The sequence below is a fragment of the Vidua chalybeata genome, chromosome 15, assembly GCF_026979565.1.
Source record: "Vidua chalybeata isolate OUT-0048 chromosome 15, bVidCha1 merged haplotype, whole genome shotgun sequence".
In the NCBI taxonomy this organism is placed as follows: domain Eukaryota; kingdom Metazoa; phylum Chordata; class Aves; order Passeriformes; family Viduidae; genus Vidua; species Vidua chalybeata.
Window position 1 is genome coordinate 11,160,031 of NC_071544.1, and position 27,925 is coordinate 11,187,955.

The following is a 27,925-nucleotide window of genomic DNA, read 5'->3' on the forward strand; positions in this document are numbered from 1 at the left end:
TACATAACAGTATTCAGTGCCAGATACGTGTCTTTGCTTTTTCACCTTGTCATGTAAATTGTTAACATGTTTCAGGAAATATTAACAGCAAAATTTAAATATGTGATCACATGATAATGACAAGTTTGAAGTGCTACACTGTTGACGGCCCAAAGATTCAAAAATGCCACTTTTCCAAAAAATATTATCAAAGCAATAAGGTAGTAATTTGCTCCAAGACTGCAGTTTTACATTTCTACTATTGGTACTGACTGTCACAAAGAAGTTTATGACTTCTGAATTCCAAATCCTCAACATAAACACGGAAGGTGAAGCACGAATGCCAGTTAAATTTCAGTAAGTCAGGCCACAACCCTGTCTCGATGAAGATATGGATATGCACTGTGCAAATCAACCTCCAATTTAATTTACTGCCTTCTATTAGTCATCGTTCAAGTAAAAACACTCCATATGAAGATTAACTCAAGGTACCAGTGTACTGTTCATATTTAAAGCTGGATCTGGTAAATTAATGCCATTTACATTTCAACATTAAGGCATTTTTCTAAAATTCATCTCCTAAGCAAAAAAAGCAATAAAAATTGAGGTAATTCTGTAGTAGTTCACACTGTTATGTTTGCCAGTTGACACATCTAAGAGCACACACACGCACACACACACACACACACAACCGTACCAGTCAAGTCAGACATGCACATGGTGAAAAAAGACCAGAGATGTAATGAGTATAAACAGCTCCATGCTGAGCAGCTGGAGACATCGTAGTCAATGAAAACGTCATATTGCCTCCACCACGTTAAGGGAAACACCACCACGCCACCTTCACCATGGACCATGCCTGTTCTGCTTTGGGTTTGTTTCTACAGTGAAAATGCGCAAAACTGGCAAAAACTGTGCGATGGAGAAAATGAATGCAGCTTTTATCGAGAAAAAAACCTTCCAAATGACCACCGGGAGTCTGGCGAGAGCAACGGCATCAGAGCAGCGGGGAAAGTACCGACAGAAACTCAGCTTCTGCTTCCCAGTGTGCCCTCCAGGGGTCACAAACATAAAGGTGAGGGTCAGGAATAAAAAATGAGCAGCAAGGGTGAGGAAAGCAACAGCACCACAAAGGAAAATGGAATGAAACAATTCTTCCACTCATCAGACTACCCTGTCAGCGAACTGAAGCTGGAGAGCTATGAGATTTCAGATTTTTAGATAAAGGAGAACTTTAGCACTACAAGGTGTCATTATTGTGATGTGATCACATTCACAATAAGTTCTCAGTTTTGCTATCAAACTGAACATCAGGAACCAGTAAGAGCCTTTTTTCACCACCACCAAGCAACAAGCAAACCGATCCCAGCTCCCTTTCAGAGGACTGCAACATACTGTGGAGATCCAACTTCACACATCCAACACTTCAAGACCTCCACCACCAGTGCTACGCAAGCTCCAGAGAAGAAAGACACCGAGCACCAAGTGCCTGGTGTGAAAAAACAGATTCAGCCCAAGATTTAAACTTGGCAAAGTCAAGGGAACTTTCCACATAGAGAGAAGAAGAGAGCAAAAGGCAAAGTCCACATTCGATGTGGCATGCATTTAGGGGCAAAGGCAGAGTTATAAATGGGTCTTTTACTTGAAGATATTTTCTGGATGGGGTAGTCTGGATCAGGTCTTGACAGCCATTGTATCATGTAGGTTTTCTTTGAAGGATCAGAAACGTTTCCTTGAATAGAGGAAAAAAAAAGATGGAGAACACAAGATATGTTAGGCAGCACTAAATTGTCCTGTCAGAAGGGGACAAGCTCAGAGAGTGAGTGGTCTCCAGTTGTGAAGGGGCCCACAGAAGGATTACAACCAAGCTGTGTGATTTTGGGAAAAAGGTGCTGTTTGGGGAGGTTGCTACAGCTCGTGCCCAGCACTTCACAGCCAACACTGAAGACAGCCCAAGGGCCAGTTCTCCAGCAGCACTTCTCATGGCAGTGTCACACATCCCCAGAGACATGCAGTCTAGTTTAGTTACAGTGCCTCATTAAAATCTTTGTATTGGAGACTGTAATTGACAGCTTGCTTCTGATTAATTAGAAATCAAAAGCTACCCTGAGAAATACATCAGGAAAAAAAGAAAAATATGAATGACTTAATAATAGGAATATGTGAAATTATCTCACAAGTATCATTTGCAAACAGCTGAAAAGCTAACAAGGATAAAGGCCTTATTGCCCTGGATTAAGCAAGAACAAATTAATTACAGCTTCTATAAACTGAGTTAGATAACCCCTGCAGATAACTTGTGTTTGTTGGAATGAAAAAAAGCCTGGAACTGTTGGTGGAGGTGGGGAAAGCAAAGAGGCATCCTTGGTTAGCCACAGCCCAGCAGCCCCAAAAGCTGGTCCTTGCCAAGCCCCACAGGTCTCAGGGGTACAGGGCTGGGCTCAGGCACTGCTCCTCTCCCAGGGCAGCTGTTGGCTGCTGGCCACATCTGGCCATGCTGAGGTCTGCCCCTGGCTCTCAGGCTGTCCTGGGCCAAGCAGTGCTCCCCAGCAGGAGAAGAGTGCCCAGGAAGCCCATTGGCCACACAGCAGCTCCACATTTGGAATTCTACTCAAAACAGGGACTATGGAGAAGTGTCCCCACCCGGGCAGGTGTAGCACACAAGTATCAATTCAATGAAGGCATTGCGAAAAATAAAATCATTCTTTTTTTCAACAAGTAACAGAAGCTATTGAAGAGAAGCCCTTACTGGGACACGGAGGTAGTCTGCAAATCCTGACAGTCTCTGGTTTATTCTCCTTGCACAGGCCGATGGCATTGTCCCTGGTGCGGCACAGGACCGGGCGATCCTGGGTGCCATTGCCACAGCTGACAGAGCACTGAAAGGACAGGCAGCAGTTACACCCCAGCCACCCTCTGGAAACAACAGATCAGAAATTAGCTTTTCAATTTTAAACTGCCCTTTGATTTGAGATTACATGGTTCATTATTCGAGGCACTGCAGTACCTACAGTAACGAAGCACGAAGGAGAGCCACTCACTGATTCTTGAGGTACACCAGTAATTGTGAAATACTCCAAGAACAAGCTATGGTCTGAGCAGTAAACAAACAACTGTACCTGCGAGCCATCTATTCACAGAGCCATTTATTCACAAATACAGGGGTGGCATTACTTGTCATGCTCGTTCCGCCCAGACAGAAATGAGTTGTTTGAGACCTCCAGAAAGAGACTGACCTGTGACCAGGATCCTATTCTCCACTGTGCTGGGCACAGCTCCCTGTTGCAGGGCCTCCTGCCCTCTGGGCGGTCGTTGTTGCAGTACTTGGTGTGGACAGAGCGATTTGTGTTGTCGTGCAGGGGCTGGATGCAGCGCACAGACCGGACCTGATACCCTGTCTTCCCACAGGATTTGCTGCAAGGCTCCCATTCCCCTGTAACCCATCTGGGTTGGTGAAAAGAGAGTGAGCAGAGTAAAATTCAAACTGTTGATCTGTAATTCTTAAACACAGGTTTGACATGATGTTAATACTAGTTCTAATATGAAGAAAAGAAGAAGATATGAAAAAAACATAAGCAGTTACGGTGAGAGTTATTTGACTGTCCTGAAATGTCATTAATAAGACCCAGACCTTCAATATTACTCTTTCTCATTATCTCCAAGATAAGCATTATTCTTACTTTGCTGTATTTGCTTTGATTTTAAGCTGCTCTTTTCAAGACTGCACATAAAAATGTGGCCACTTTTATGTCAAAAGCAGCCACCCAAGGGTGCTGCTGAGCTTCCCAGGTCTGGGCACATGAGATGTGCCTTGTCTCATAATGCAATATGAACCAGCTGGTTCCCATATGAGTGAAGCCAAAACATCTCGGCTAGAAATGCAGCTCCTGCCTGGCCCACATCTGGGCATTCCATGGATCACATCCCTGGCCATGTTAGACTCAATCTGCTGAAGCACTGGCAAACCCAGTGCTGTGAGTGCTGAGCTTGGGCAGATCTGGGTCCTCAACATCATAATTAATTGGTTTGGGGGAAGGCAACACTCCACTGAAAACCAGAGAGTTTGAGTTCATAATTTCTAAATCAGCTTGGCCACTGAGAAATGAAATCTATGGTTTGTAATGTGGTGTAGTTGAAACCCTCACTGATCACCTAAACTGACTCATTAATTACAGGTACAAATTGTAAAGGACTTAGAGAAGAGCAACAGGGACAGACAGCACCAAAGGAAGTTTACCTAGACTACTGGAAGCTTGGCTATAATTAACTGAAGACATACAGCAGTCTATAAATATTTACAGTGTGCAGAGATCTGCAAGATGGAAATATTGTTCCATGTAAACAATATTCATGGGATAAACTTAACCAAAAATATACATAGCCTGGAGAAACACCCTGAGCTTGAAGGAACTGTCCTAAAGTACTCATAAAATCCCAGGTTTGGAAATGGTAAAAAAATAGTACAAGGCACTGCACTACACATTCCAGTTAATCAGAAAGTAACAATTTCTCCCAACTTTCTCTTTGTAACCTACAGAAATTACACAGCTGTGAAGAAATACAAAAGCTGTGAAGCCATGAATACTGAGGTGACTTCTGAGACAAAGATGAGTTTTTCCCAAAAGTGAAGAAGCAGCATATTAGTGTAGGGGGTGTCCCAGAGCTTTGTAAAACTCCTTAATAATTGCCTCTCCTATGTACAAGAGCAAAATGCTTGGATGACATTCTATGGAAACAGAGCTAACTGAAACTTCAGGGATCCAAGTACAATTTAGGATCCTATTGAGCCTTTGTGGTACCTGGGCCCAATTATATTTGCAGCTGAAAGGAGGATACAGTCCTTTCCAGAGAGCCTGAGGTACAGTTAGGTCATTACTTCAGTTTTCCAATAAATAAATGTTCAACCCTGACCCATGCAGAGTTTATGGGGCACGGTTTCTTGCCTTTTCTCCTTTTCAAATCTTTTTTTTTTTTTTTTTTTTTTTTTTGAAAGGAAGTTAGGAAATATTGTGTGGTATGTTCTATTTATTTGCTGTGATTCCTGGAACCTACACTCGGTCCCCAGAGATAAAAGCTGGGATCAACATATTCCTTTCTTGTTGCAGTAGTAGCACAAAGAATATATTAGTCCTACATGTGGCAGGAATAACCTGCTGCCAGTCAAAAAAATCACCTGTAAAATGTGAATTAAAATATTTATAACACTTGACTATGTAGAGCAGAAATGAAGGTACGACAGGCAGTTCATGCTGTACAAGGACAGCCAGAGAAATCTAACAGGTCAAATATTTTCTCTATGTTTAAATGTACAGAAATATGCTGCTTATTTTAAATTTACAAATTTATGAAGATTTGGATTTGAAAGACTGGACATTGACATTGGTTGTCTTCTGCAGCACTCTGTACATTTGCTCTGACATGGTTAACTCACACTGTGCAAAATCCGCTGGTATAAATTGAATTTATGTCTATTTTGTATCACCTCAAGATGGCCTGAACACAGAAGTCTGGATTAGGACAGCACTTCTTTTCTAATACAACTTATTTCATAAGGAACCATAACGAATATTTCTATGAGCAGAACAGGGCATGAGATCCTCACAGTCCTGGGGCTCTGTAATGGCCATGAAGGTGAAGCTAAAGCCACCTTCCTTGAGGGGACAATGCTGGCTGGGTGTGATGCCCCCTGCACCTCCAGGGAGCAGTGCTGGGGGGCAGGGATGCTTACATGGGCTGGGAGCACTCCTGGAGGTTGCACACCCTGCGGATGGGTTTGGGCTTCTGGATCAGCTCGCAGTAGCTCCGATGAACCATCTTGTGGTCCGTCTTCCTGCGGCAGCCGTACTTGGTGAACTGGTAGCCTGGGGAGAGACACTGCTCTTACTCTGAGAGCTGGCACATCTCACACAGGCCTCGAGTTTCAGAGGAACTGCACAAATTCTGTCAAGGGTTGCAGTAGGAATTGCAGGTCAACATGCTACCAAAGTAGGGGTAAGCTGCACTGAATAAAGATTTGCAATGCAAATTTAACACCCAAAATTGCTCACCCCCTATATTTTTCACTCCTTTAATCACAGAATCACTGGGTTGGAAGAGACCTTTAAGATCATTGAGTCCAACCCAGCCCTAACACCTCAACTAAACCATGGCACCCAGTGCCACATCCAGTCTTTTTTTAAACATATCCAGGCATGGTGACTCCACCACCTCCCCGGGCAGACCATTCCATAACTTTATCACTCTTTCCATAAAAAACTTTTTCCTAATATCCAGCCTATATTTCCCTTGCTGCAGCTTGAAACTGTGTCCTCTGGTTCTGTCAGTGCTGCCTGGAGAAAGAGAACAACCCCACCTGAGCACAGCCACCTTTCAGGGAGTTGTAGAGAGTGATAAGGTCACCCCTGAGTCTCCTTTTCTCCAGGCTGAGCACCCCCAGCTCCCTCAGCCGTTCCTCACAGGGTTTGTGTTCCAAGCCCTTCACCAGCCCCATTGCCCTTCTCTGGATGGGCTCAAGGGTCTCAACATCCTTCCCAAACTGAGGGGCCTGACCTGGACACAGCACTGAAGGTGCAGCCTCACCATGAAAATGAAAATAACACTGAAGTAATATTAAATGAAAATAACAGCCACATCCAGCATCTCAAAAACATTCTGCAAACCTACCCACAATACAGTGCTGCAACCCGACCATCAGCCTGGGGAACAGCATCAGCATTCACATCTGCCCCCAAAAAGGAGTCTGACATTGCAAAAGCCACACCACTGGATGTGGATTTACAAAGGGCTGCCCCATGGCACCTTGAGGTTCGGCACCTTCACAGCTTGGAGACTCTCATCCAAATCTTGCACATTTGTCCAATTTTTCCATTTCATAACCATAATTCAGAAATTAATCAGCCCAGATGTGTCCCCAAAACATTTAAGTCAGATTTTAACCCCATTCACTATTCATTTATCTATTACTTAATAAAACTCCTCCCATACTCCCATCCCCCTAATGTCTTGTGGCAATGAATGAATTTTGCATGATCTGAGGTTTTGTTTTTACCTCCTCCACAAGGTTTTGAACACTGGGACCATTTCTTCAAAGCCCATTCATATGACAATGAGTCCTCTTCCAAAACATTATTGTTATCTACATTCAAGGAATCTTCATGGATCATGTACTTGTAAGTCAAAGATATCTTGGCACCACCATGAGGAATCACCTAATAAGCAAAGGATATGTAATGAAAAAAAATATGAAAGACTGATAGCAGAAGCTCTGTGAGATGATGTGAAATAGTGATCATGGCTCACATATAAAAAACATCCCCAGAGGGATTTCAACCTTTTAGCTGCACTCAACACTTTTTTTTCCCTGATGAAAAAATATCTCCATCCTTATGACAAAGAGTTTCTAAACTGCATATTAAGAAAGACTGTTGTTGATTTAGACTTATTTTCCTTGCCAGCATTGGACTGACATCATGATACTAAATTTTTTCCATATCCCATCACAAAGGAAGGAAATTTTGTACTGAAATGATAACGGATAGTTCCACTAAAAGACAAAGCAAATTCAACTGCAGAAGTAAATGAAACTGGCAAAGAAAATTGCTTATATTTCTGATAAAACACAATTATTCTTATGATAATCCTGGAATTCTGCAAAGCTCTTTACTTAATCTTGACAGAAATATAAACTATTTAGAAAGAGGTTTTGTTATCACACTGCACTAAGACAAATGCAAGAAAACAGAACTTAATTTGAACAAAGTGCAAAATATTTGTCCTTTGGAAACATAGTATTTATTCTTTCTTTGAAGTTCAGCTGGTGTAGATCAACACATTACAATTGTTTTCAGAGGGATTCTAAATCAACTTACCCCTGAATTGAAGTCTACGGTTTGCTAGGTTGCAATGAAAAAAAGAATATATTTGGGTGGTTTTGGGAACTGTGGAACTGGTTTTGCCCTGAAAAAGGGAGCCAGGATCAGAGGAATCCTGTGCGTTCCTATTTCATTGCCTTTGCAGGATACATTTTCAAAACATGGATGGGAGAAGGAACTATTAGATCTAGCTGATATGAACCACTCTGACCTTTTTTTGATTGGTGCTCACGTGTCAGATAGGATAAGTAAGCTGCAGTCTTTACTCAGTGGCTGATTGCTATGCCATCCACAGGAAATAATCAGGACAGCTGGTTGCTCAACACATAACCCTGAATTATAACAGCCCTCATGCAGAGCAGTGAATTGGGAGAAAGGAATTAAATCACATCTTCTATTGTCTTATAATTGAAGCATTGAAGCAGATGTGTTCTTGTAACTCACAAGAGGAATCTGAATGATATGCTAGCCCATTGTGGCTCTGTGGAAGGTGGTTTCCATTTGACTTACCAGGATAACTATCCCGTGACGCAGCGGCCCCATGGTCTGCACCGTTTCTCTGTCGTCGTCATTCCGATATTCCCACTCCACACCCATGTCAATAAATACTTTGGAGTCTGGCACATAGTTGTCCTCACTTAGAATGAATTTCCCCGTTTCACGATTTTTAATAGCTGGGAACAACACAAGAGAAGTGAATATACGAGGTTTGTTTCTCATCTCCTGTTTTGGTCTGCTCATCAACCACTGCTCATCGTCAGTGGACGAAGCTGAAAAGGCCAATGTGCCTTTTCCTCTGTTCCCTCACAGGTTTGGAAAGACTTTTTCAGGTGTTTCACTGAACTGTCAATGCTTTTCTGCTCAGCTCCAGGAACATCAGTTGTCCTTTTTTTTTTCCTTTTTCATAGCCTGCCTTGCCAGAGAAATGAGGCCAATGCAGTTGCACCACAGGGGCCCCGCTGCCTGCTCCCATATAACAACTTCTGAATCCACTGGCCAAATCCAAGCCAATTTGAGAGCCAGTGGGGGTCCCAGAGCTATTCAGCTCTTTCATATTTTGTAAGGCGGCTCAGGGGGCTGTTACTCCTCCATCAGAGAAAGGCTACTGAGCTAACCCCCAGCAGGTCCCCACAGTGAGAGAGGGACACTAGAAACAGCATTAATTCTCCTGCTCAGATCCAGTCCTGACACCAGCACAGCCCTGTTAAGCTCCTGCTGCTCTGCAGACACCTGCCACTGCACACAGAGCCTGGTTCCTCTCTTCAGCTCTTCAGTGCTCCATCCTTCACCTGGAGAGACTTCAGCCACCTTTGTATGAGGACAGGTTTTCACCTGAGATGGAACATTTGCCCTCCTCGTTAGAAGAGGCAGGGACTATTTGTTATGTAACACCAGGTTTTAACTCCACTCTCTCTCTGGCAGCTACTTGAGCATCCTGCTCCCTCAGCAGTGGCCAAGACAGTGAGCCAGCTGTCCATGTGCACAGCACCCACCCCACCCCGACAGAACTTTGAACAAGGACTGCTCCCTGATCCACAGGGCCAGGCTGCCCTGGGCAGGAAGGGAAGCATTCACTGGGGAGAAGCTGGGACGACTCACACTGTGATTGGCAGACCATTCGCTGTGAATCTACTTCCAATTAATAGCAGCCTACTAGTCACTGCTTCCCATTGATTACAGGGCCTGGGGAGGAGTGGATTTCCATTACCTCCTAAGCTGCTGGATTGATTTGGCAGCCTTGTGTCAGTACTGTTAGCAGTGGGGCAGAATCTGGAGCAGATCAGGATATAGCTGGGGTGAGGGTGGGAAGTACAAAAGATGCACACAAAGACCATAGAATGGTTTGGGTTGAAAAGGACTTTGAAGATCATCTACTTCCCACCCCCAAAGATAATGCACTGCACTCCATGAAGTAACTCAGTGCCTCTTCCAGCAGCTTTCACACATGCACATACCAACACAGAGATCTGGCTGGGACACCCTGGAATACAGCACAGGGAAATCAAACAAGGTTCCTAATCTAACATACTTAGAGAAAGTACATGGTGTGGGTGGGTAATGGGTAAACAAATGTATAAACACATTGTCAGCCTTCAGAGACAAAAATAAATACCAGAAAAGATATTCTGACTGAAAATGTTCCTACTTGCTACTTACCGAGATGATGAGTGGTGGCATCTGTTTCCTGTATAAGTAAATGTCTTGCACCAGCAGGAATTTCAAACATCTTAACGTACCCTGTATTGAGGTATTTGAAAAGATAGTTATGGATTAATATACCACAAAGAGGGCGGGATTTTAGGTTTTTAAATAAATCTTATTTCTGAAAGCAGGTTGTATTAAACAAGATGAAGTGAATCCAGCATTATTCCCATTCCCATTTCTGTGCCAGGTGATGGAACATAACAGGGACAAAGAGCTTTGGGTCAGAAGAAAGATGCCTGAAGTATCACCAACAGACTTGGCTTCAGACTAAAATGGGCTTGAGTGCCATATGCAGCCACAGAGACCCACAACCTCCTGCCTGACAGTGCCTGCTGATGACACATTATTGCAGCACTGGAGTGACAGAGCAGCTGGCTGACATCAGCAGCACAAGGATCAGGGAAGCCCTCTGCCATGCGTGCACAGGCCTTGGGATCAGCAGCTTTAACTGCTCGCTGGACAGAAGTCTTATTTTCAAATTATAAACACATCTGGAGGTAAGTCCAGATTGTTTATTGGAATTAATGATGCTGCAAATGATTTGTAATTGTCCTGGTACTTTCCATGAAACATAAGAGGCCAAGAAAAAATACCCTGAATTCCACAGGACAAACCACACTGGATGTACTGACCTTGCTTTTTTGGTACTCTTGAAAATGTTCTTTTCACCACTTTGCAGTGGGAATTATCTCCTCCACAGACACCACACTTATCTTCCTGCTTTGTGGAACCTATGACCCTGTCACACCCAACTTTCTGTGCACAAAAGAGAGAAACAGTCATTCTTATTTATCCACTTTTCAATTCAAATGAGCCTTCACTTTACATATCAACTCCCAGATTCTGCTTCAGCAAAGCACCACACCTTGTAGTATTCTCCTGGAAGATCAACACCTAAACAGATTTTAATACTTCCAGTTCCTATAATAGCTGTCAACTGGCTGATTATATTTTCATATTATGCTTTACAGTGGTTCTCTTACTGAAGGAAAGCAGCATGGTTAAGGAAAAGCTCTTAAGCCTCAGCTTATCTTAAGACTGATACTTAAATTCCAGGAGAATCTAGGCATCTATATGGGGATAAGCACCTCCACCAGTGTTTTGCTAGTCAGATACTAATTCCTTTGAAAGATGACCTGCAGCAGATCCCAACTTAGAGGAACTGTCATTGATTTTTTAAAAATAGCATGATCAAATACCGAGAGAAAGCACATCAGCCATATCCTAACACCACTTTCCTTGAAAGCTGCTGTGAGTTCCTTTTCATTGTACATTCCACCCCCACTAAACCTCAGCAGGGAGAGCTTTCCTTGAAAGCTAATTGTAATAGTTCATCTTAAAATACTGCATGAAATATTACTTGTGTAGGTAGGTGCTTTTGGAATCGACTCGCATGGCAACTGTGAATATCACACATAATATTGTGACAATAATCCTAATGAAATCTCCTTATTGCCCAAAGTGTTATTATACTTAGTCATGCTCAGAGAGAAACACTCAAGGTACAGTTTGAATTGTTTTCACAATACTGAGCTCTGCAGAAGCCCCCAGACACTCACGAGGCAGTCCCCCCTCACGCAGATGCTGTAAGCATCCTTGTAGGAGCAGCGGGTCCCGTCGTGCACCATCCTTTTCATGTACACCACATCCCCTGTCTCCTTGGATTCACAGTACAGGTGGCACCTCTCCTTGGCTGAAAAACAAAACGACCCAAATTGTGCATGTTCAGCTCTCAGTTAAGTTGCTGACATTGTGAGCAGCTCTTTCAGTAATGTTGGCTCTCCCTTCTTCCTTGCACACATCACAGAGCCCAACGTGGTGCCCATAAATCATTGATGCTTATCCCCTTTGAAAGATTCTGTGATCTCTTGGAAAATGCTAAATCATAAAGCATCCATGTGTCACCATTAGGAGACAGGCTTAAAAATAACAGATCATTGACATTGAGGGGGGATCTATTTAATCCTTTGCAGATGATGCAATCTGGCAGGGCTCTCCTCAGCTGTATGACTACCTGTGAGAGATGCTGTTTTCTCCTGCACTGCACTTAAATTGAAAAAAAGCCAAATTAATTTTCCTATTAAAACCAGCTGTTTGACACTGAGTAAACCTGGCATCCAAAATTTCTTCAGAGACAGCTGGGCCATAGCATTTCATCCTAACCACAAAGTTAATTTTCCCTCATGGTTGTACTTGTATTTATGATAATTTAAACCATGAAACAAGATGAGATGTCAAAAAGATTCAGACAAAAACCTTTTTTTTTTTTTTTTACTGCTAACACATGCACAAACAGCCAGACAAGTGGTATTTTCTCTAATCTGCTCCAAAGAGCTAAGAACAAAAAATAAAGCTGAAAATGACTAGTCAGTGGTTGAATAAAGTTGCATTCCACTAGTGTATTTCATTTTATCCATTTCTCTTGCTGTCCTCAGCCCCATAATAGGATTCACTATGCTTTCCTTGGCACTGAAGTGCAGATGGCCTTTCTGCTAGATGAAACAAATAGAGATTCTGCTATTTTAACACGATTAAAAGTTGGAATGCTTTTCCCACCATTTAAAACAATAACGACCTTTCCATTATAGCAGTTCAACTGAAATAGATCTTCACAGGCCCTTTGCGTTCTTCCCCTGTACAGTTCCACGGCCTCTGCCCTCTTTTTATAAAATCCTTGTTATTGCTGTTGATGTCCTCAAGGCCACTGGGTATTGGTACATCAGAGACCTTTGCTACTGCTCCCAAACCATGCAGAGAAGCCATGCTGAAAATCCAGGGTCTAGTCTATTAAAACAGGTACGTTTTTTGGTGCAAATTCTTAATAGGAGACTATTAAGATCACAATAATGACAGACAGAATGCATACATTAGAAACATTAAGCTGTGCACAGGATAGATGTGTACACAGCACCCCTGGGTATGCAGCCACCCCCACCCCACACATACCACACATTCACTGCACATGATTAAATGAAAATATCAGCAGATCTGACTGGGTGCCAACAACTCTGCACAAGGGCTTTATTTTAGAGATGGTTCTGCTCCCACTGCTCCATGGAACAGTAAATGTGTAAGTGCTGTTAAATTAGACCCTGGACACAGTAGAGGGGCAGGAGCATGGATGTGATGGTGTGCCTGTCCAGTCCCTGCTCTCTAAGTCCTTCTCATTTAACTGGGGCTGGGAGCTCATGGGCAGAGTCACTCCCTGCTGCCCTGGCAGATGCACAGTGCAGGAGCCTGTGAGCACAGCAGGGTGAGGACATGGGGGCTCAGAGGGCCTGGAACAGGAGACAGCCATGGCACAACAGCTCAAGGACACACTGAGGTGTGCCCCAGCTCAGTGGCTTTTCTCTGCCCACAGCATGAGGCACTCCTGTCTGCTCTTATGCCCTGTACAATGTGTCAGACACATCCAGCTGAGCTGCCTGTGAAGTGTATGGATTTATGTCACTTCTGAGCCACAACTGCATTATCCTCACAAGTATGTCACTGATATGCCTTATCCTTACAAAAGGGAGTTTTGAATAGATTGGAGTTCAAGCATAAGCTTGTCTCTGGCCTTATTTTCACACAAAAGCTGTTCCCTCTAATAACCCTGCACAGGTAAATGTAACTCTCAAGGTGTCTGCAGTTATACCATAGTTATATTGGAAACCAGCAGTGCCCAGGGATCAGCACTCAGACATCAATGAGCTGGTTTCTGACCCAGAAGCCATTGAATTTAATTGAAAAAATTCTGATTTGTTTCACTGGTCTTTGCAACAGACTGCTCCAAAGGCTAATGCATAAGCAAAGGTCCTGCAGGCCACAGCCTTCATCCCTTCACCCTGTGCCAGCAAAGCTATTTCATGAAATTAAGCTGTGAGGCTGTGTCTGTGCCTTTGAAAATCCCAGACTGACAGACTGACCAAGATGGCATGAAAAGAATGAGGGAACTCTGAGAACTGTTTGGGAAGAAAGTCAGGCACATTAATTATAAGGAATTTGCTATTAATTTCTGGCAGAGTATCCTCTCAGTGGAATGCAAAATGATTCACCCAAAGTGACCCTTCCCCTCCCAGTGATGGCAGCTGGGCTGAGGATGGGGCAGGTGCTCAGAACCTGCCCCTTGCCAGGCCAACCCTGCCCTCAAGAATTTGTCCTTCAAGTAAGGTGTTAGGGTTCAAAAACAGTGAGCAGCTCACACTGCTCATTCAACAAGCTCAGACTCATTGACCTCTGCCTCTTTGTTTGGTAAAATATCTCAGTGTGTTTTCTGGCAAGAGCAGACATGGCCCAAAGCAACCAGCTGCACTTGCACTGACACTTAAGCTGAGGCATTAACAGGAACAGGAACATTTTTGTTTTAGGAGGTGATCTCTGTCAACCTTGCTGGTTTGAGAGCCAGCACCCATCCAACCCAACAGCTGCCTCCAACAGTGCCAGCAGCATTTGGAGGAAGACACTGGAACCAAGTGGAAACTTTTCTCAGAATATCCTCCCAGTTCCTCCTACACTGCCGCTTGGGGACTTCCAAAATCATGACAGGAACTTGGTGTTTAATGGCTCTTACTGGACTGTAGAACTGTCAAGAATTTTTTCAAAATAATTTCTAAAACTTTCTGGCATCAGCAACCTTCTGCGGCAGTGAATTTCAAGATAATTAGATGCTTTGTACTAAACCTTTCCTCTTATTTGTTTTAAATCTGCCACCTGATAATTTTATTTGCTGTTCCCAGGCTCGTGTTATGAGAAACTCAGCAATCATTCCACGTTCAGTCTCTTTCAGCCACTCACAACTCTGTAACTCTATCTTTTTAATCTACATCCTTGCTTTTCCAGAGTGAAAAGTCCTGGTTTATCCAAACTCTCCTCATCCAGAAGTCATTATTTATGTTTGCTTTATTCTGGCCTGAGTTCAGCTGTGGGTTTTTAGCAGCCTGGGCAGCAGTGAGATGGGCACAACCTGAGATGCACTGGCTGAGTATTTAAAGTGCAGGCACAACGTGCAGGTACACAGGGGCAGGTCAGTGCTCTCCATCTCTCCCTTCACAGTCACTGAACTGATCTTTTCCTAAAGCTATTCCCAGCCTTTCTCTTCAGAGCCCACCACCCATACACACCCACACACACCCACACACACCCACCAGTTTTTACCCCCATATCCATTACTGGCATTCATTAACACCACACTTCCTTTGCCTTCTTGTGTCACTTAGTGTCACAAGGTCCTTCTGCAGCTCTCAGAGTGGACCGTCCTCCCATGCAAAACCATTCCCTTTTATCTCATGGTAAATCCATTTAACAGCTGGCATTGGGGAACAGTGTCCAGAGTTTCTTGACAATCCAAGTACATTGTATAAATTGAGTCACTCCTACACTGATACTCACTGATCCCTCCAAACACCTCCTAACAGATTTAGGAGGCATGATTTCCCGGGAAGAAATTTTACCCCTCCCTATATAATTTTTATTCATATTTGCAGCTGATTTTAGTTTTGACAGGAGAGGGGCTGCTCACCATCAACATGTTCATAGGGGAGCCAGTGGTGTTTGGTGTTCTGGTATTCAAAGTGGGGGTCCCACTGCCGGCACTGCTCCTCTCTGAAATCCTCAAAGTCCTTGGGACAGTCCTGGGTGTTGCACAGCTGGAACTCGTAGCTCGGCCCCACACACGTGCGGCCTCCGTTGGCAGGACTGTTACAGGCAGAGAACCCCGTGGTTAGTTTTGCTATTATTTCACTAATCAAGTGCCTGTTAAATCTTTTGAGGAGCAATTTGTTTCCCAGTCATGTCAGTAGGCACTTGATGAAGTCAGGGCTGTATTTCTGATACGTAAAATACATATTTCCTTTAAAAACCTGCTGCCACTATTTAGCTGTTAAAAAAGCAACTTCTGCAAGTAGAGGTTCAAACTTGATAAAGGCAAGAAAAGCCATTTTCTTGGTGTAGCCAGGAAAGGAAAGCACAGCAAAACTCATTCACATTCACCCTAAATGCAGCTGCAAAGGCAGAACAGCCCAGCTCAGTGTGTGCCCCAGGCAGATGTGCAAGAGACCCCTGGCAGATCTGGCAATGCAGAGCTCAGGACCTGTAGCTGGGTTTTCATCCTCCTCCAGGAAACAAGAAAATGTTTTCAATAGCACGTTAGGCTTTTCCTACATGCAAATAGGTTTTACAACTAAAGCTGTGCCCACAATTATAAAGGTTGCTTCTCTGTTGCCAAAGTAATAAAGGCTGAAAAGAGAACTGGCAAATGTTTTCTTAACAGAACAATTTCCATTGGAAAATGCTGCTTCATAAAACTCAATTTAACAAAAAAAACCAAATCAATTATAAGATGATTTTTAATACTAGCCAAGTTCAATTGCTTTATCGACAAACCAAGAAATTCAGTATTAAAAATACTCTCTCTGTTAAAATCATTTAATTCCAACAATTGTTTTAGTCCTTGCTGTTAGGATCTTGACATTTTATGATACCACACTAAGATAGCAATAATTACATATTTCCTATCATATGTATATACCAATCTTTATTAACTGTACTTTGCTCCCACTGTTACTGAAATTGAATCATTCTACACTATCTAGATGACCCATATGTAAGTTATTAAAGCAAGACAATTCAAAATTCCTAAAATTAACTTTGGGGAAAGTTCTGATCTCAGGAGCTTTGTTCCAACTTGGAATGAAAACAGTCTGAAAATATTTTAAGACCTTCTTGTTGAAATATCCTAAAAGGTGGATTAAAGAAAACTTTTAAAATGGTTTTTAAAAAATCCAGTAAATCACTTATATTATTTCATACTCACATTTTAAAACAAGATCTGTAGAACCCTGAACTTTTACTTATGCTTCACACAGCACTGTATTAGCCCTTGTAACTGCATAACCAGTTTAATAGATGGATAAACTGAGAAATAAAGATGATTCATGACTTGCTAAGGGTGCCAAAAGTAGAATTTCTGACAACTTATGTTATAGGTCAGATTTAACAAGCACCACTCAGCATCCTTTCCTGCACTGCTGCACTGGCCATGCACTGAGGATCCTCCCTGTGCAGCCTCTGCACATTCAGTGGAACCCCACATCAGTGGGGTGTCACTTACTGTGGGTTGTCACACTGCCGGGTCCTGTATTTCACCCCGGTGCCACACGTGCGGGAACAAGAGCCAAACTTGCTCCATGCCCCCCAGTGTCCATCCTGCTTCAGAATGTCTGGTGTGAGCCAGATGCAGTGACCTTTAAAGCAATGCTGAAAGAGAGAATCAGATGTCAGAATGATTAGATTATTAACTTACATCAGATGAGAGAAGCTGTTGTACCACACATTTTAATTTTCAGCACAAGTTCTGGACTTTTTTCACCTCTCCAGTAGAAAGTAGAGGGACTTGCTGTCAGATTGTGCCCATGACCCCAAACTCAGATTTTACAACCTTACATGTCAGTATGCACATGTGTGCGTGCAGGCTTCAAGTCTACCAAGTTTGTTAAACTGTTCTCAGTGTTACATTTCCTCATCACCTGTCTGCAGCAGGGATATCATTTAAGGGAAATGGCAGAATCCCAAATATTGGAGGCTAACAGTAACATCCTGCCTCCACTACTGCCTGCAGCCTCTCCAGGCAGCACTGTCAGGAGCTCTGGCCACAGCACCATCCTGAACAGCTGCTCCCAAATCCACACCCATATTCCTATAATAAATGTGATCAGCAAAGTCATGGAATTAAGGCAAGCTCGCATTCTAGACATTAATGCTATTAATTAAAAGCTTTTGCTTTGTCTCCCTGGAGATCTCATGGTAAACCTGACCAAAAAAGCCAGGAGGTATTCCTTAGGGACAGCCCTGAACTGTCCTACAGCTGCACAGTTCATCACACCCTACCACACTTTCTCCTTGCTTTTACCTGGTTTTTAATACAGTCATTCTACAGCAGTTGAATTTACTACATTCCCCAGACTATTAAGGAATTTATTTTATTTCTTTAAGAGCCTTCATAGCTCCAGTACTGATCATCTCTACTGTCATCTCCTGTTAAAGAAACCTGTCAATGCCTTTCCACCAATTTCTCCAGTCCCTAATCATGGAGTTTTTTCTCAGCTGAAGTCACAAAGAATTGTTCTCAAGGATCACAAGATTCTGGCCCCTTTCAGTACTATTTCTGCTTTCATAAAAGTCTACTGATGAAGTGTGGGTGCTGGAAAATATATTCCAGCAAACAAACGACTTTGCATGAGACTGTCACAGTTTGTCTGCGTTAATGGTTACTGCTGGGATGAGAGCTCTGGCTCAGGAGCACAGATGGCTGCAACAACAAGTGAAATCAGTCACTTACTTTCCTTAACATTCAAGTCAACAACAACATTTTTACACAGCTTAACAAGCCCTGGAACGCAGGAATTTGGCAGGCTGCGCAAGACAAGCATATGGCTAAATGCATGCTGCCAGCAAAAACAAAATCAGAAGATATATAACAGGAGAGTGTTCTTGAGCATAGAGCGATTAGTGATCTGGAAGGCAAATCTAAAAGTGAAGGATAATCATTAATAATGCTGAATTTCAAGAGAGAATCATTAGAATGGTAACAAGGCACAGCTTACTGATTCACTAATCTGCTCAGTGACTGGCTCCTTATTCATGCAATTTATTTTGGAGCTGATTTGGTTGGACAAGGAGTAGAAGAGAGAGTAGAAATTAAGTTTCAACTATTTTTTTCATTCCCATGACATCAGATATTCAAAGTCAAAACCTATTGAAATAGATGAGTTACCACAAAGCCAATTATACCAATCCTGCTCCAGAGCTGTAATGGGCAGATTTTTCTTAGATGTTTGACAGAACAAGAGATAATTCAGCAAAGCATGAAAGAAATGCAAAATGCTAATATGTCCTTTGCTTTTTTTGGTTTAGAAGCTCAGGGCTGTACCCTTCGGGGACTGTTTACTTATGGCTTTAGAGAGGTTTGTTTGAACAAACAGTTTGAGTCGTGGGGCCCTGCGCTGCCAGGGGACCATTCAGCAATGTGGGGGAAGCTGGCAATGTTTCAGCTTGTCAATAGACATTTCAGCTGGGCTTGGAAGCAGATGTGAAGTGACAGCTCCTGATCTGTGCTTACTCACACATCCTTTTATCAGGCTGCTGCATCTCTCAGGTGTAAGTTCCACAGCAGTGACCAGATCCATTCCAGGAGCCATTTAGCCTATGTTCATTATGTGATGATCCAGAATCCAGTACTTGGACTCATGGAGGAGAGGGAGAGACACGTGATGACACTGTGTTTCCCAGCCTCTTTTCCCTGTTTTAGTCAGGAATAGCAGGATGCAGGTTTGCAACAACCTCTAATAAACCCCCCTCTCTGACACTGAGACTGGTCCCTGAACTGGAAGGCAAACATGGAATAGTGTTATTGACTTTGCTGTGTAAAGAGAAGAGCAGCACTGATTTTTAGTGGAGAAGCTGGTCAGATGCTGATTGTTGGGAAGCTGAGGCAGAGTTATTAGGAGAGAAGCATTTGTGTAAAATGAGTCATCCCCAGCTCTGCCTTTTTTGTGGATTAAAAGAAAGGAACCTACAGAAAACAAAATTATTCACTAATGAATCTTACTCTGTGCAGATCCGTGCAACAAAATGCATGAGAGGGTAAAACCAGAGACAGAGCAATCTCCAGTGTAATAAAGGAAGTTAAAGCCAACCCTTCCTATTGCTACTACATTAACTACATAATGAGGTGGAAAAGAGCCAATTTCAAGCCCTATTCCTTCATAAACAGGGGGTTTCACTTAAAGAATGAAGCACATTAAAGCAATTCTTTTTTAAAATGAGAAAAAAAAATGGGTAAATGTAAATTGTTTTCTTAGTTGAAGATGACTTCTTGCAGTCTCGCCTATTTTTCTGGCAACCAGGGCAGTCCAAAACAAGTGCATTTTCCAGGACAGGGAGCTTAAATTTCTTGCAGTAAAACATTCCACTGCTGTTTTCAGCAGTTCTTTGAAACAACTGCTGTGGATGCCAAAAAAAGAACCAGTGTGTTCCTGTGGGCTTAACACATCTGCAAGTCAATTTTCCAAGAAAAGAAGATCTTCTGTGGGTATCTGTAACTATTTTATATTGGGCAGCAATGGGCACCTCTCTGATCTCCTCACTTGATGCTCCAGGACCTACCAAGTAACCTTCATAGTGCACCAAGGCTGGGGGTGCTCAGTTCTCCTCACTCTCCTGGGGTCCCCTCAGGAGGGGATTACTGATTTATTTGTATTCCCCATCACACACAGGCTGGCCTGCTCTGCTCCATCTTTTGAAATAATTAGTTGCAAGGGATGAACCGAAAGTTCCAACACTGAGGACTACTCTGAGGCAGTAAAAGTTTCTTCAGTGGAGAAGCAAGTATTCTCCGTTTCTGTGGTGACTAACACAGCACACACTCACCCATCTGTCTCCTGTCTCCGAGAGAAACTGAGGTCAGCTTTCTCAGTGGGAAATTAACTGCATTGCTTTGAGTACCCATTAGTGTTTTCAGAAACCTTTTTTCTTGGTCCATCTTTCTTCTCAAAAGTAACTATTTATTTCAATATTTAATCATTCCCTTCTTTTCCTGACAGAGGAAAAAATCATTCCAAGTTTTACTCAGATCATCTCATTAGCACAGTGCAAGCAAAGAGAAGACCTGCTAGGTTTGTGCTGGATCCTTGGCACAGAAGCCAAATCCAAGAGCAACATCAGCTTGGTTGGCAGGGGCAGCTACCAAGCTCTTAACCTCTCTCCAAGAAAAGAAAAAAAAGGAGGCTCAGGTGCTGCAAACCTTGATGTTAGTCACTGCAGCAAGCAGATGGACTCAAACATGTGATCTCCCTGCGTGACTGACTCTGGGTTTTATTTCTACCCTGTGGAGAGCAGTTAGCTACTTCAGCTGACATAAATGTCTCCCCAGAAGAGTAATATTTTTAAAAAATGGAATAACAAAAACTGATGATAGATTTCTGAAGTTTGCCTGGATTCAGAAGTCTGAGGCTAATGGTGGAGCTGACAGAATTGTATACAAGTAAATAAATTATCAGCTGACAGCATATGTTTTCTTTCAATCTACAGAATGGCCGGCAGAGTTAAGCTTTGCACAGTTATGTCTTGTCTGCATGGTTTACTATAGCAATTTACTGAGTGTCTGTGACTCCACAGTAAGACTCTGAACTTCCATGTGCTTAACTTTACACACTGGAGTTATTTTGTGGAAGGTAATGTGACCATTGCAAGTGGCTGCATCATCAAAGCCTCACAAAACTGATAGAGACCTCCCTCTTGCTGTTGAAAATTCAATCTGGTTTTAAAAAAATCAAGCTGGGAGCAGTATAAATTATTCTATATCCTTCAGGATTCTATCAAAATAGTAGTTTTCTTTTCTGACTGGGAAGGTCCAGGAGAATATGTTATTTTTTTTTATCTTTAAACCCAGCAAATTATTAGTTTGCTGCCAATTAACATCATGGTTGCTCAGTATCTCCATTTGCACAAGAAGGCTTATTAAGAAGTTTTCAAAATGGCAGAACCTCACTTTTTTGGCAACTTAGTTCAAATAACCAGAGGCACAGAAGAGCTTACAAACATTTGCATAAATATATATACTTATCTGTACACATACATACACATGTATATCCAGCATGTACATACATGCTCGAAAGCCTCATCTTCCCTTTCAAAGGGTCGTGTCTGGGACATCCAGGACACAGCCTGGGTGTGCAGACACATGCCCCTTAACATCCTGCCTGCCAAAAATATGCTACAGATTTCACATTTCCCACATGGCTGTTCTCGCCCCTTGACCATCAGTTAGGAAGGAGGCAGCTGGACTGGATTCTCCCCAATGGCATCTGGCTAGATTTGGGATCAGTTATCAGTTATGTGAACACCAGCCCCAGGTGAGAACATCCACGCACCGCACGCCGTGTTCACCTCCCCAGCACCACTTTCATTGCTGGCATCCCGTCCCCTCAGCTGCAGCAAAGCCAGATGTTTCTGTGACACATCAGCAGTGCTGTGATTGGTTTGAGCTTAAAATAGGCCCTGGGAATTAGTGGTATGAAATCATGAAAACTGCAAGTCTCTAAAGTGGGAAACAAATGAATCTTTCTCAATCAACATTGTTTCTGTACTTTTCTTTTCTGGCATGATTCCAAAGAAAATAGGCGATCACGTTTGAAATTGTTTTCTATTTTTCTCAAGTGCTGATGAGGTATCCTGGGAGATGTACCTGAAAGGAAGCTGCCCCACAGCAACTGAGTCCCAGCTTTGGGCAATAAATGCATTTTACAGCCCCGTGCATTCAGGCAAGAGCCTCTGGTATTGAAGAGAGTGAACAGGGGAAGGCAAAATCAAGGGCGGGGATTAAAAGGAAAGGAACAGATGTAAAAGCATTGATCTGATGTACCTGTATTAAAACACCAATATCTAATAAATACACTGGTCAAATGCTGAGCTCAGATACCTAAAGTCAGCTATATAACCTCCAGAACTCCCACTATTTAAAAAAACCCAAACAATTTAGTTCAGACTGCTGAGCCTTATCTAATAAAATGGTTTTCATTTTACATCATTTTCTCAGGTTCTTCTTCTGGAAGGTGGCAGTAAGTTTATTTATCAAAAAACTGGGACAGCTCCCTTGAGAATAAAACAGTCAGAGTCCTATCATCTACTGAAACTTCAGAATGTGCACATACTCTCTTGCATCTCTGCAGAGCTCAAAAGCCTGGCTGTCTGCACAGCTTGCTGAAGCCTTGGATCCCAAGTTCCAGTCCAAAGAAAATTTTTACAGCTGAGTTGCATAATATCCTGACAAACTGTTTATAATGGAAGCACTGACAGATCCTTAACTGTAGGGTTACAAATTCCTTTTTTCTCCTCATTTCTGTTCAAATACTAATATGAATGAATAGCTCAGGGAAGAGGGTGATGCAACAAAATAGAATATAACTTTTTTTTTTAAGAGGACTTCTTGCAGTCTTGCCATGGGGATCATGAATATTTTTAATATAAAAATCAAGATAAAGAAAAGTGTATCCAAATAAATTGTCTAAAATTTTGGATTGTAACCTAATTCTTTTTTAATTTTTTTTTTAATAAGAGACAAAGCTTTTGTAACAGGAATTATTTAAAGATGAGAAGACCAGAGGGGAGTGGTTTGAATAGAGCATGACTTGCTAGGGAATTAATTTAACATAACTTTTTCATAAAAAATATTTTTCAAACCATAACAGCAGCTGCTATTATGGGTCATTTATTGCATAAATGATGTCATACACTGGGTTGTAAAAAAAACTTTCCAAGTAGCGACATCTTCCTCTCCCCCTCAGTCACTGCATCCAAAGCCTAGGGAAGCCAGATTTCTTTCATCAGACTTCAAAGGACTTGGAGTTCAGACCCACTGTGAGCAGAGTGTGATCTCACGGAGGATAACCGGGGCTGGGAGCAGCTCCAGCGCGGTGGATGCACGGCCGGAGCTCTCCGAGCCTTTGCCACCCCACACATCCCTCCACCACTCCTTGTGCCTCCCTGGGTTCTCATCAAACCTGCAAACCCACCTCCACAGACCTGCCCTTCTCTGCTCACAGTCCCTCTGTGCTGTCATGTGGGTTCTCTCTAGCTGGCACTCAACTCCCACGTCCATCCTTCCCCTCCGGGAAGCTCCAGCGGCCGTGGCTTGGCTGTTTCTCCAGCTCCCACTGCTCTCTGCACGGGGGAGGCCAGGCAGCACCACAGCAACAGCACTGGTCCAAGCACAACACCCTGACCTCAAAAGAGTCATAGGAGAGTGGAAATTTCCCCATTTTTGGCTTTGCCACAGAGATTTGCGTGGGGCAGATACTGCCATGAGCTGTCTGAGGATGGGGTTTAATGGTCCCAGAGTGGCCATGCAGGACTCCAGCCCTCACCCCATGTCCTCTCCTCACACTGCTCCGAATCACAGAATATTCTGAGTTGGATGGAACCCACAAGGATCATCAAGTCCAACTCTTGAGTGAATGGCCCCTACAGAGATCAAACCCACGTACTCCAACCAGCTGAGCTAACGCTCAGCACTTCACTTGCACTCAGGAGTTTGCCCCACATCTTAGCAAACCTCAGGTCCTCCAGACAGGTTCTTCTCTTGTTCCTCTTAATTTTGAGGGGAACATCCCCAGCTGCACACAAACACTGCCCACGGGCGTGTGGGTACACAGGGCACCAGCTCTCACCTTCCCTGGTGCACACATGGTCCCGTCCAGCGGAGGCCCTTTCTTTGTTTTGCAGAAATAGGGGTTCTCGGGGTGGCTACACCACAGCTGCTTGCAGGGATCAAATGTACGGAACTGGAACACACAAAAAAAAAATCAGAGTGGATGATGCTTTAAGAGAGCTCCCACTGGAAACCGCAACAAAAGCTGAAGATGGGGGAGTTCCTTTCCTAGGTATAAAATGCCAGCTGTTAGGGCTGATCCCTGAGGAGCACCGTGATGTCTGTGGATTGAATATTTGAGCATACAGAATCATGACTCTGAGGCGAGATCCCATCTGCATGCGATGGAATAAAGTCAGGCAAAAATAGTTCTACAAGTGACCAACCAACTTCCTCAGGCAGTGAGACACATGCTGCCTTTTCTTACAGCTTCTCCAAATGGGGCTGCTTCGTTTGGCAAAAAAAGCAAAAAATCCTTGTGCACCCATGGGAGGTGGAAGTGAGCTGCTCAGACTTTAGCTCAGCTGCTGTAATCCCCTTCTTAGGGGGATGGAAATTTGAGATCAGGTCCCTAATCCAATGAATAAATCAGCGTTTTACCTACAATGCAAAGGCTTCTATAGGAGAGGATGGGAACCACCCACCACAAAACATACTAAATCATGATGTCTGGACATGCTTTTGGCTATTCTGAACAGAGAATAATAGAAAGCCTCCATCTCCCATGCTCTGGAGGATGGCTGTAAGAAAAGATTCTCTTTGGATGGGACATTCTTCCAAGGCAGCATCAGAGGGAATTGTGTAAAGACACAACACTACAGCTCATGCTGTAAAGGTTCTCATCCATTATCTAGGGACACTACTCGGCATATATATTCCTTCAGATGGGAACGAAAGCAGAAATGTTACGTGTCAGCAGCTGCCAGCAGCTGAAAACATCTCTTTCCATTTAATATTTAGTTCTACTTGAGGAGCTGGAGGTGGGAGACACAGCCCTGCTGCAGAAGACTCTATTTTCTGAGGCCAGTCCACTGAGAATAGCACTAATCTTGCCTTGCTTTAAACTTGGACTTTGCATCTTGTTTTCCTCATACAGGAGAGCCAGCCATGTCATCAAGAGCCCTTACAAGTTGCTTTACTCGCTGTGAGGCCTATTTTCTCTTACAAGGTATCAAAATGCATTACACTTTCCATAAAACTGGATCATAAAAGCATGTTGCCCTATGCTAGCACTATGAGATGTGGCAGCAAATCCATCTCCTTCCACATCCGGGTGGGAGTTTTGTAGCAAAATAACCAGCTGCCAGCAAGAGGAGGCTCAATAACACAGCAAGTTTGTTTGCTTGACAACTACAGATATTTATGAAACTACACAATAATTACTTCTGTAACTCCAGTTGAAAAAAAAAAAAAACAAACCAAGAAATATTTAAAATAACATATATATCAACATTCAGTTGTTAATCCTTGCTTACAGATAAGAAGGCACAACATCTTTCCTTGTGGGCTTCACTACCCTGTCCCTATTAAGGACATTTCAGAGACACAGACCCCTCCTGGATGAGAAATAGCAGAAGCTGAAGTTAAGTACTCACAGCTGTGCACATCATGTATCCCAGGCCGAAGTCAAATCGGCACTGCTCATTCATGGAGTAGTGAATTCCTGGCAGCTGAGGAAGGGAAGGCCAGTCGTGTTCGAAGGGATCATCCCGCAGACAATCGTAGGAACTGCAACAGGCAAAAATTACAGGAACAGATGGGGCTGTGAGGCTTACACAGTGTTTGTAGTTTCATTGCCTTTTTGTTCCAAACAAAATAGAGCCTACAATTTCTCAGATGCTGGTCGTGAAGAGCAGTTAATATTGCAATTATGGTCACATTCACTTTAGCACATCATATCTACCTTCAATGGATTCTACATGTCTTTTTTTGAAGCTCTTCCACTGTAATTCCCATTTAGCTTGCAGGTAAATTCCTATCAGTCTCCAGGCTCCTTATGTGAAAAGAATCAAAGCAAGAATCCACATGAGACCAAGAAGAAAAGAAAGTCTAATTAATTTTCCATTTGTGGAATTTCTTGCTGCCTGCAGCTGTCTTTCAAGTGAGGTTTCAAAAGCAGAGGCCAGGGTTACCAGCCCAGAATACCACTGAGCTTACAGTTTCCCCATGTCCTCCCTGAGAAGCAGTGACTCATTTACAGACTTCACGTGGGTTTGTTCCCTCTCTCTGCTTCTCCTGATCGCTCCCAGCTCCATCCATAGCTTGAACTAAGTTTCCTTTCTGTGTGATCAATGTGGAAGTTTCTCCTCTGCTCCTAAGGAGTGAGGACAGCCTGTAGAATTACATCTGACCAGGTCATGCCAGCACAAAAGACTGATGCCAGTCCCACCAAATGGTTAACCCAGTGTAAGTATTGGTTGATTCACACCAGCACAATCCACAGGGTCTCTGAAATGTCTCCCAGTTATTTTACAGACATGAGGACACCATACACGAGCCTATCCTGGCAATCATTAAGGTTGCCTTGAAGTTACCAATAGCTGAAAGCAGAATTTTGAGGTTAGATTTTCTTCAAAGTAAACCATCATTCTGCTTTGTTATAAGACTTCTTATAAATAGTTGTATTTAAAAGAACGTAAAGCAGCCCTCTAGGCCAGATGATTTTTATTTAATGGCTGAAGCTCTGGAGGATTTTGCTAATTGAAACAATCACACTTCCCTCACCATGTTTTTATTCCGTATTGCCACACCTAAGATATCTTCGATAATAAAAATACTGACAAAAAGGCTGACTCATGTTTACTTCATGTATTTTGCTGCACTTTTTTCCTACTAATTTTCAGCTTTTGCTGGTTATGGTAGTAGTTTCCCCATATTTTTTATACATCTTGCACATAACAAGGAGAGGGTTTTTTCTGTAAGGAGCAAAAAAAAAGGTAATAAACAACAGAATTTGCCAGGGAACTGGCAAATTGAGTGAATGGCCCCTACAGAGATCAAACCCATGTGCTATTAGACACAGGTCTAATGCCTGAAGTGTCAGGTCCAAAAAGGAAGGCAAGGGGCATGAATGAAGCTGTTTAAACAGCTTTTGCATTTAAGGTGCTGAAAGAAAAATTAACAACTGAAGAACTGATTCTGGAACCATGTGTGCTCTTCAGATATCTACTGAAGTCAAGGAAAGCCCTGATCACTTAAAGGGCAGATTTTTCTCTCTAGGCAGCACCATCTTGTCACTGACAGGTACCATAAGCAACAAATGGCAAGACAGACACAACACTGCTGGGTAGCCAAGGCAGCCCTCAGCTAGAGACTAGGGAAGGGAGGGAGAAAAGTTAACAATGAGATTCACAACAATGCCTTCCATCATCCCTGACAGGACAGCAAGTACACCCTCGATGTCCAGAAAAGGAACAGACGCGAATGAAATGAGGATCATTTAGAATGGGCTGAGATCAAAGCGAAGGCGGGACGCAGAGCGGCTCCCACTCCTCCCTCACGGAGGGCAGAGGCAGCCGTGCAGTACTCACTGGAGGTAGCGGTTCAGCTCCTGCTGGCTGCAGCGGGACCAGTGGAAGCGGTGGAAGGCAGCCTGCACCAGGGGGGCCATGATGCTGCCCAGCCGGACCTCGTCCCCACAGCGGTTCCCTTGGCCGTCGTGCTCCATTCCTAAACTGCCCCGCGC

General features: G+C 43.2%; 1 protein-coding gene across 3 annotated transcripts in view; it reads right to left on the minus strand.

Annotated features, from left to right (window-relative positions):
- ADAMTS2 (ADAM metallopeptidase with thrombospondin type 1 motif 2) overlaps nucleotides 1-27,925 on the minus strand; it is a 240,732-nt gene that overhangs the window by 7,365 nt on the left and 205,442 nt on the right. For 2 of the 3 annotated variants that reach the window (XM_053956225.1, XM_053956224.1), the window contains 14 exons: nucleotides 27,771-27,914; nucleotides 25,836-25,968; nucleotides 24,260-24,373; nucleotides 17,146-17,291; nucleotides 15,556-15,731; nucleotides 11,615-11,748; nucleotides 10,688-10,811; nucleotides 10,008-10,088; nucleotides 8,361-8,524; nucleotides 7,028-7,187; nucleotides 5,708-5,840; nucleotides 3,216-3,423; nucleotides 2,729-2,858; nucleotides 1,622-1,711 (listed from right to left, as the gene is read on the minus strand). In XM_053956225.1, coding sequence (XP_053812200.1) covers nucleotides 1,622-1,711; nucleotides 2,729-2,858; nucleotides 3,216-3,423; nucleotides 5,708-5,840; nucleotides 7,028-7,187; nucleotides 8,361-8,524; nucleotides 10,008-10,088; nucleotides 10,688-10,811; nucleotides 11,615-11,748; nucleotides 15,556-15,731; nucleotides 17,146-17,291; nucleotides 24,260-24,373; nucleotides 25,836-25,968; nucleotides 27,771-27,914 — 1,937 coding nt within the window. The remainder of the gene's footprint in view (nucleotides 1-1,621; nucleotides 1,712-2,728; nucleotides 2,859-3,215; nucleotides 3,424-5,707; nucleotides 5,841-7,027; nucleotides 7,188-8,360; nucleotides 8,525-10,007; nucleotides 10,089-10,687; nucleotides 10,812-11,614; nucleotides 11,749-15,555; nucleotides 15,732-17,145; nucleotides 17,292-24,259; nucleotides 24,374-25,835; nucleotides 25,969-27,770; nucleotides 27,915-27,925) is intronic. The other variant, XM_053956226.1, reaches the window with a different exon arrangement.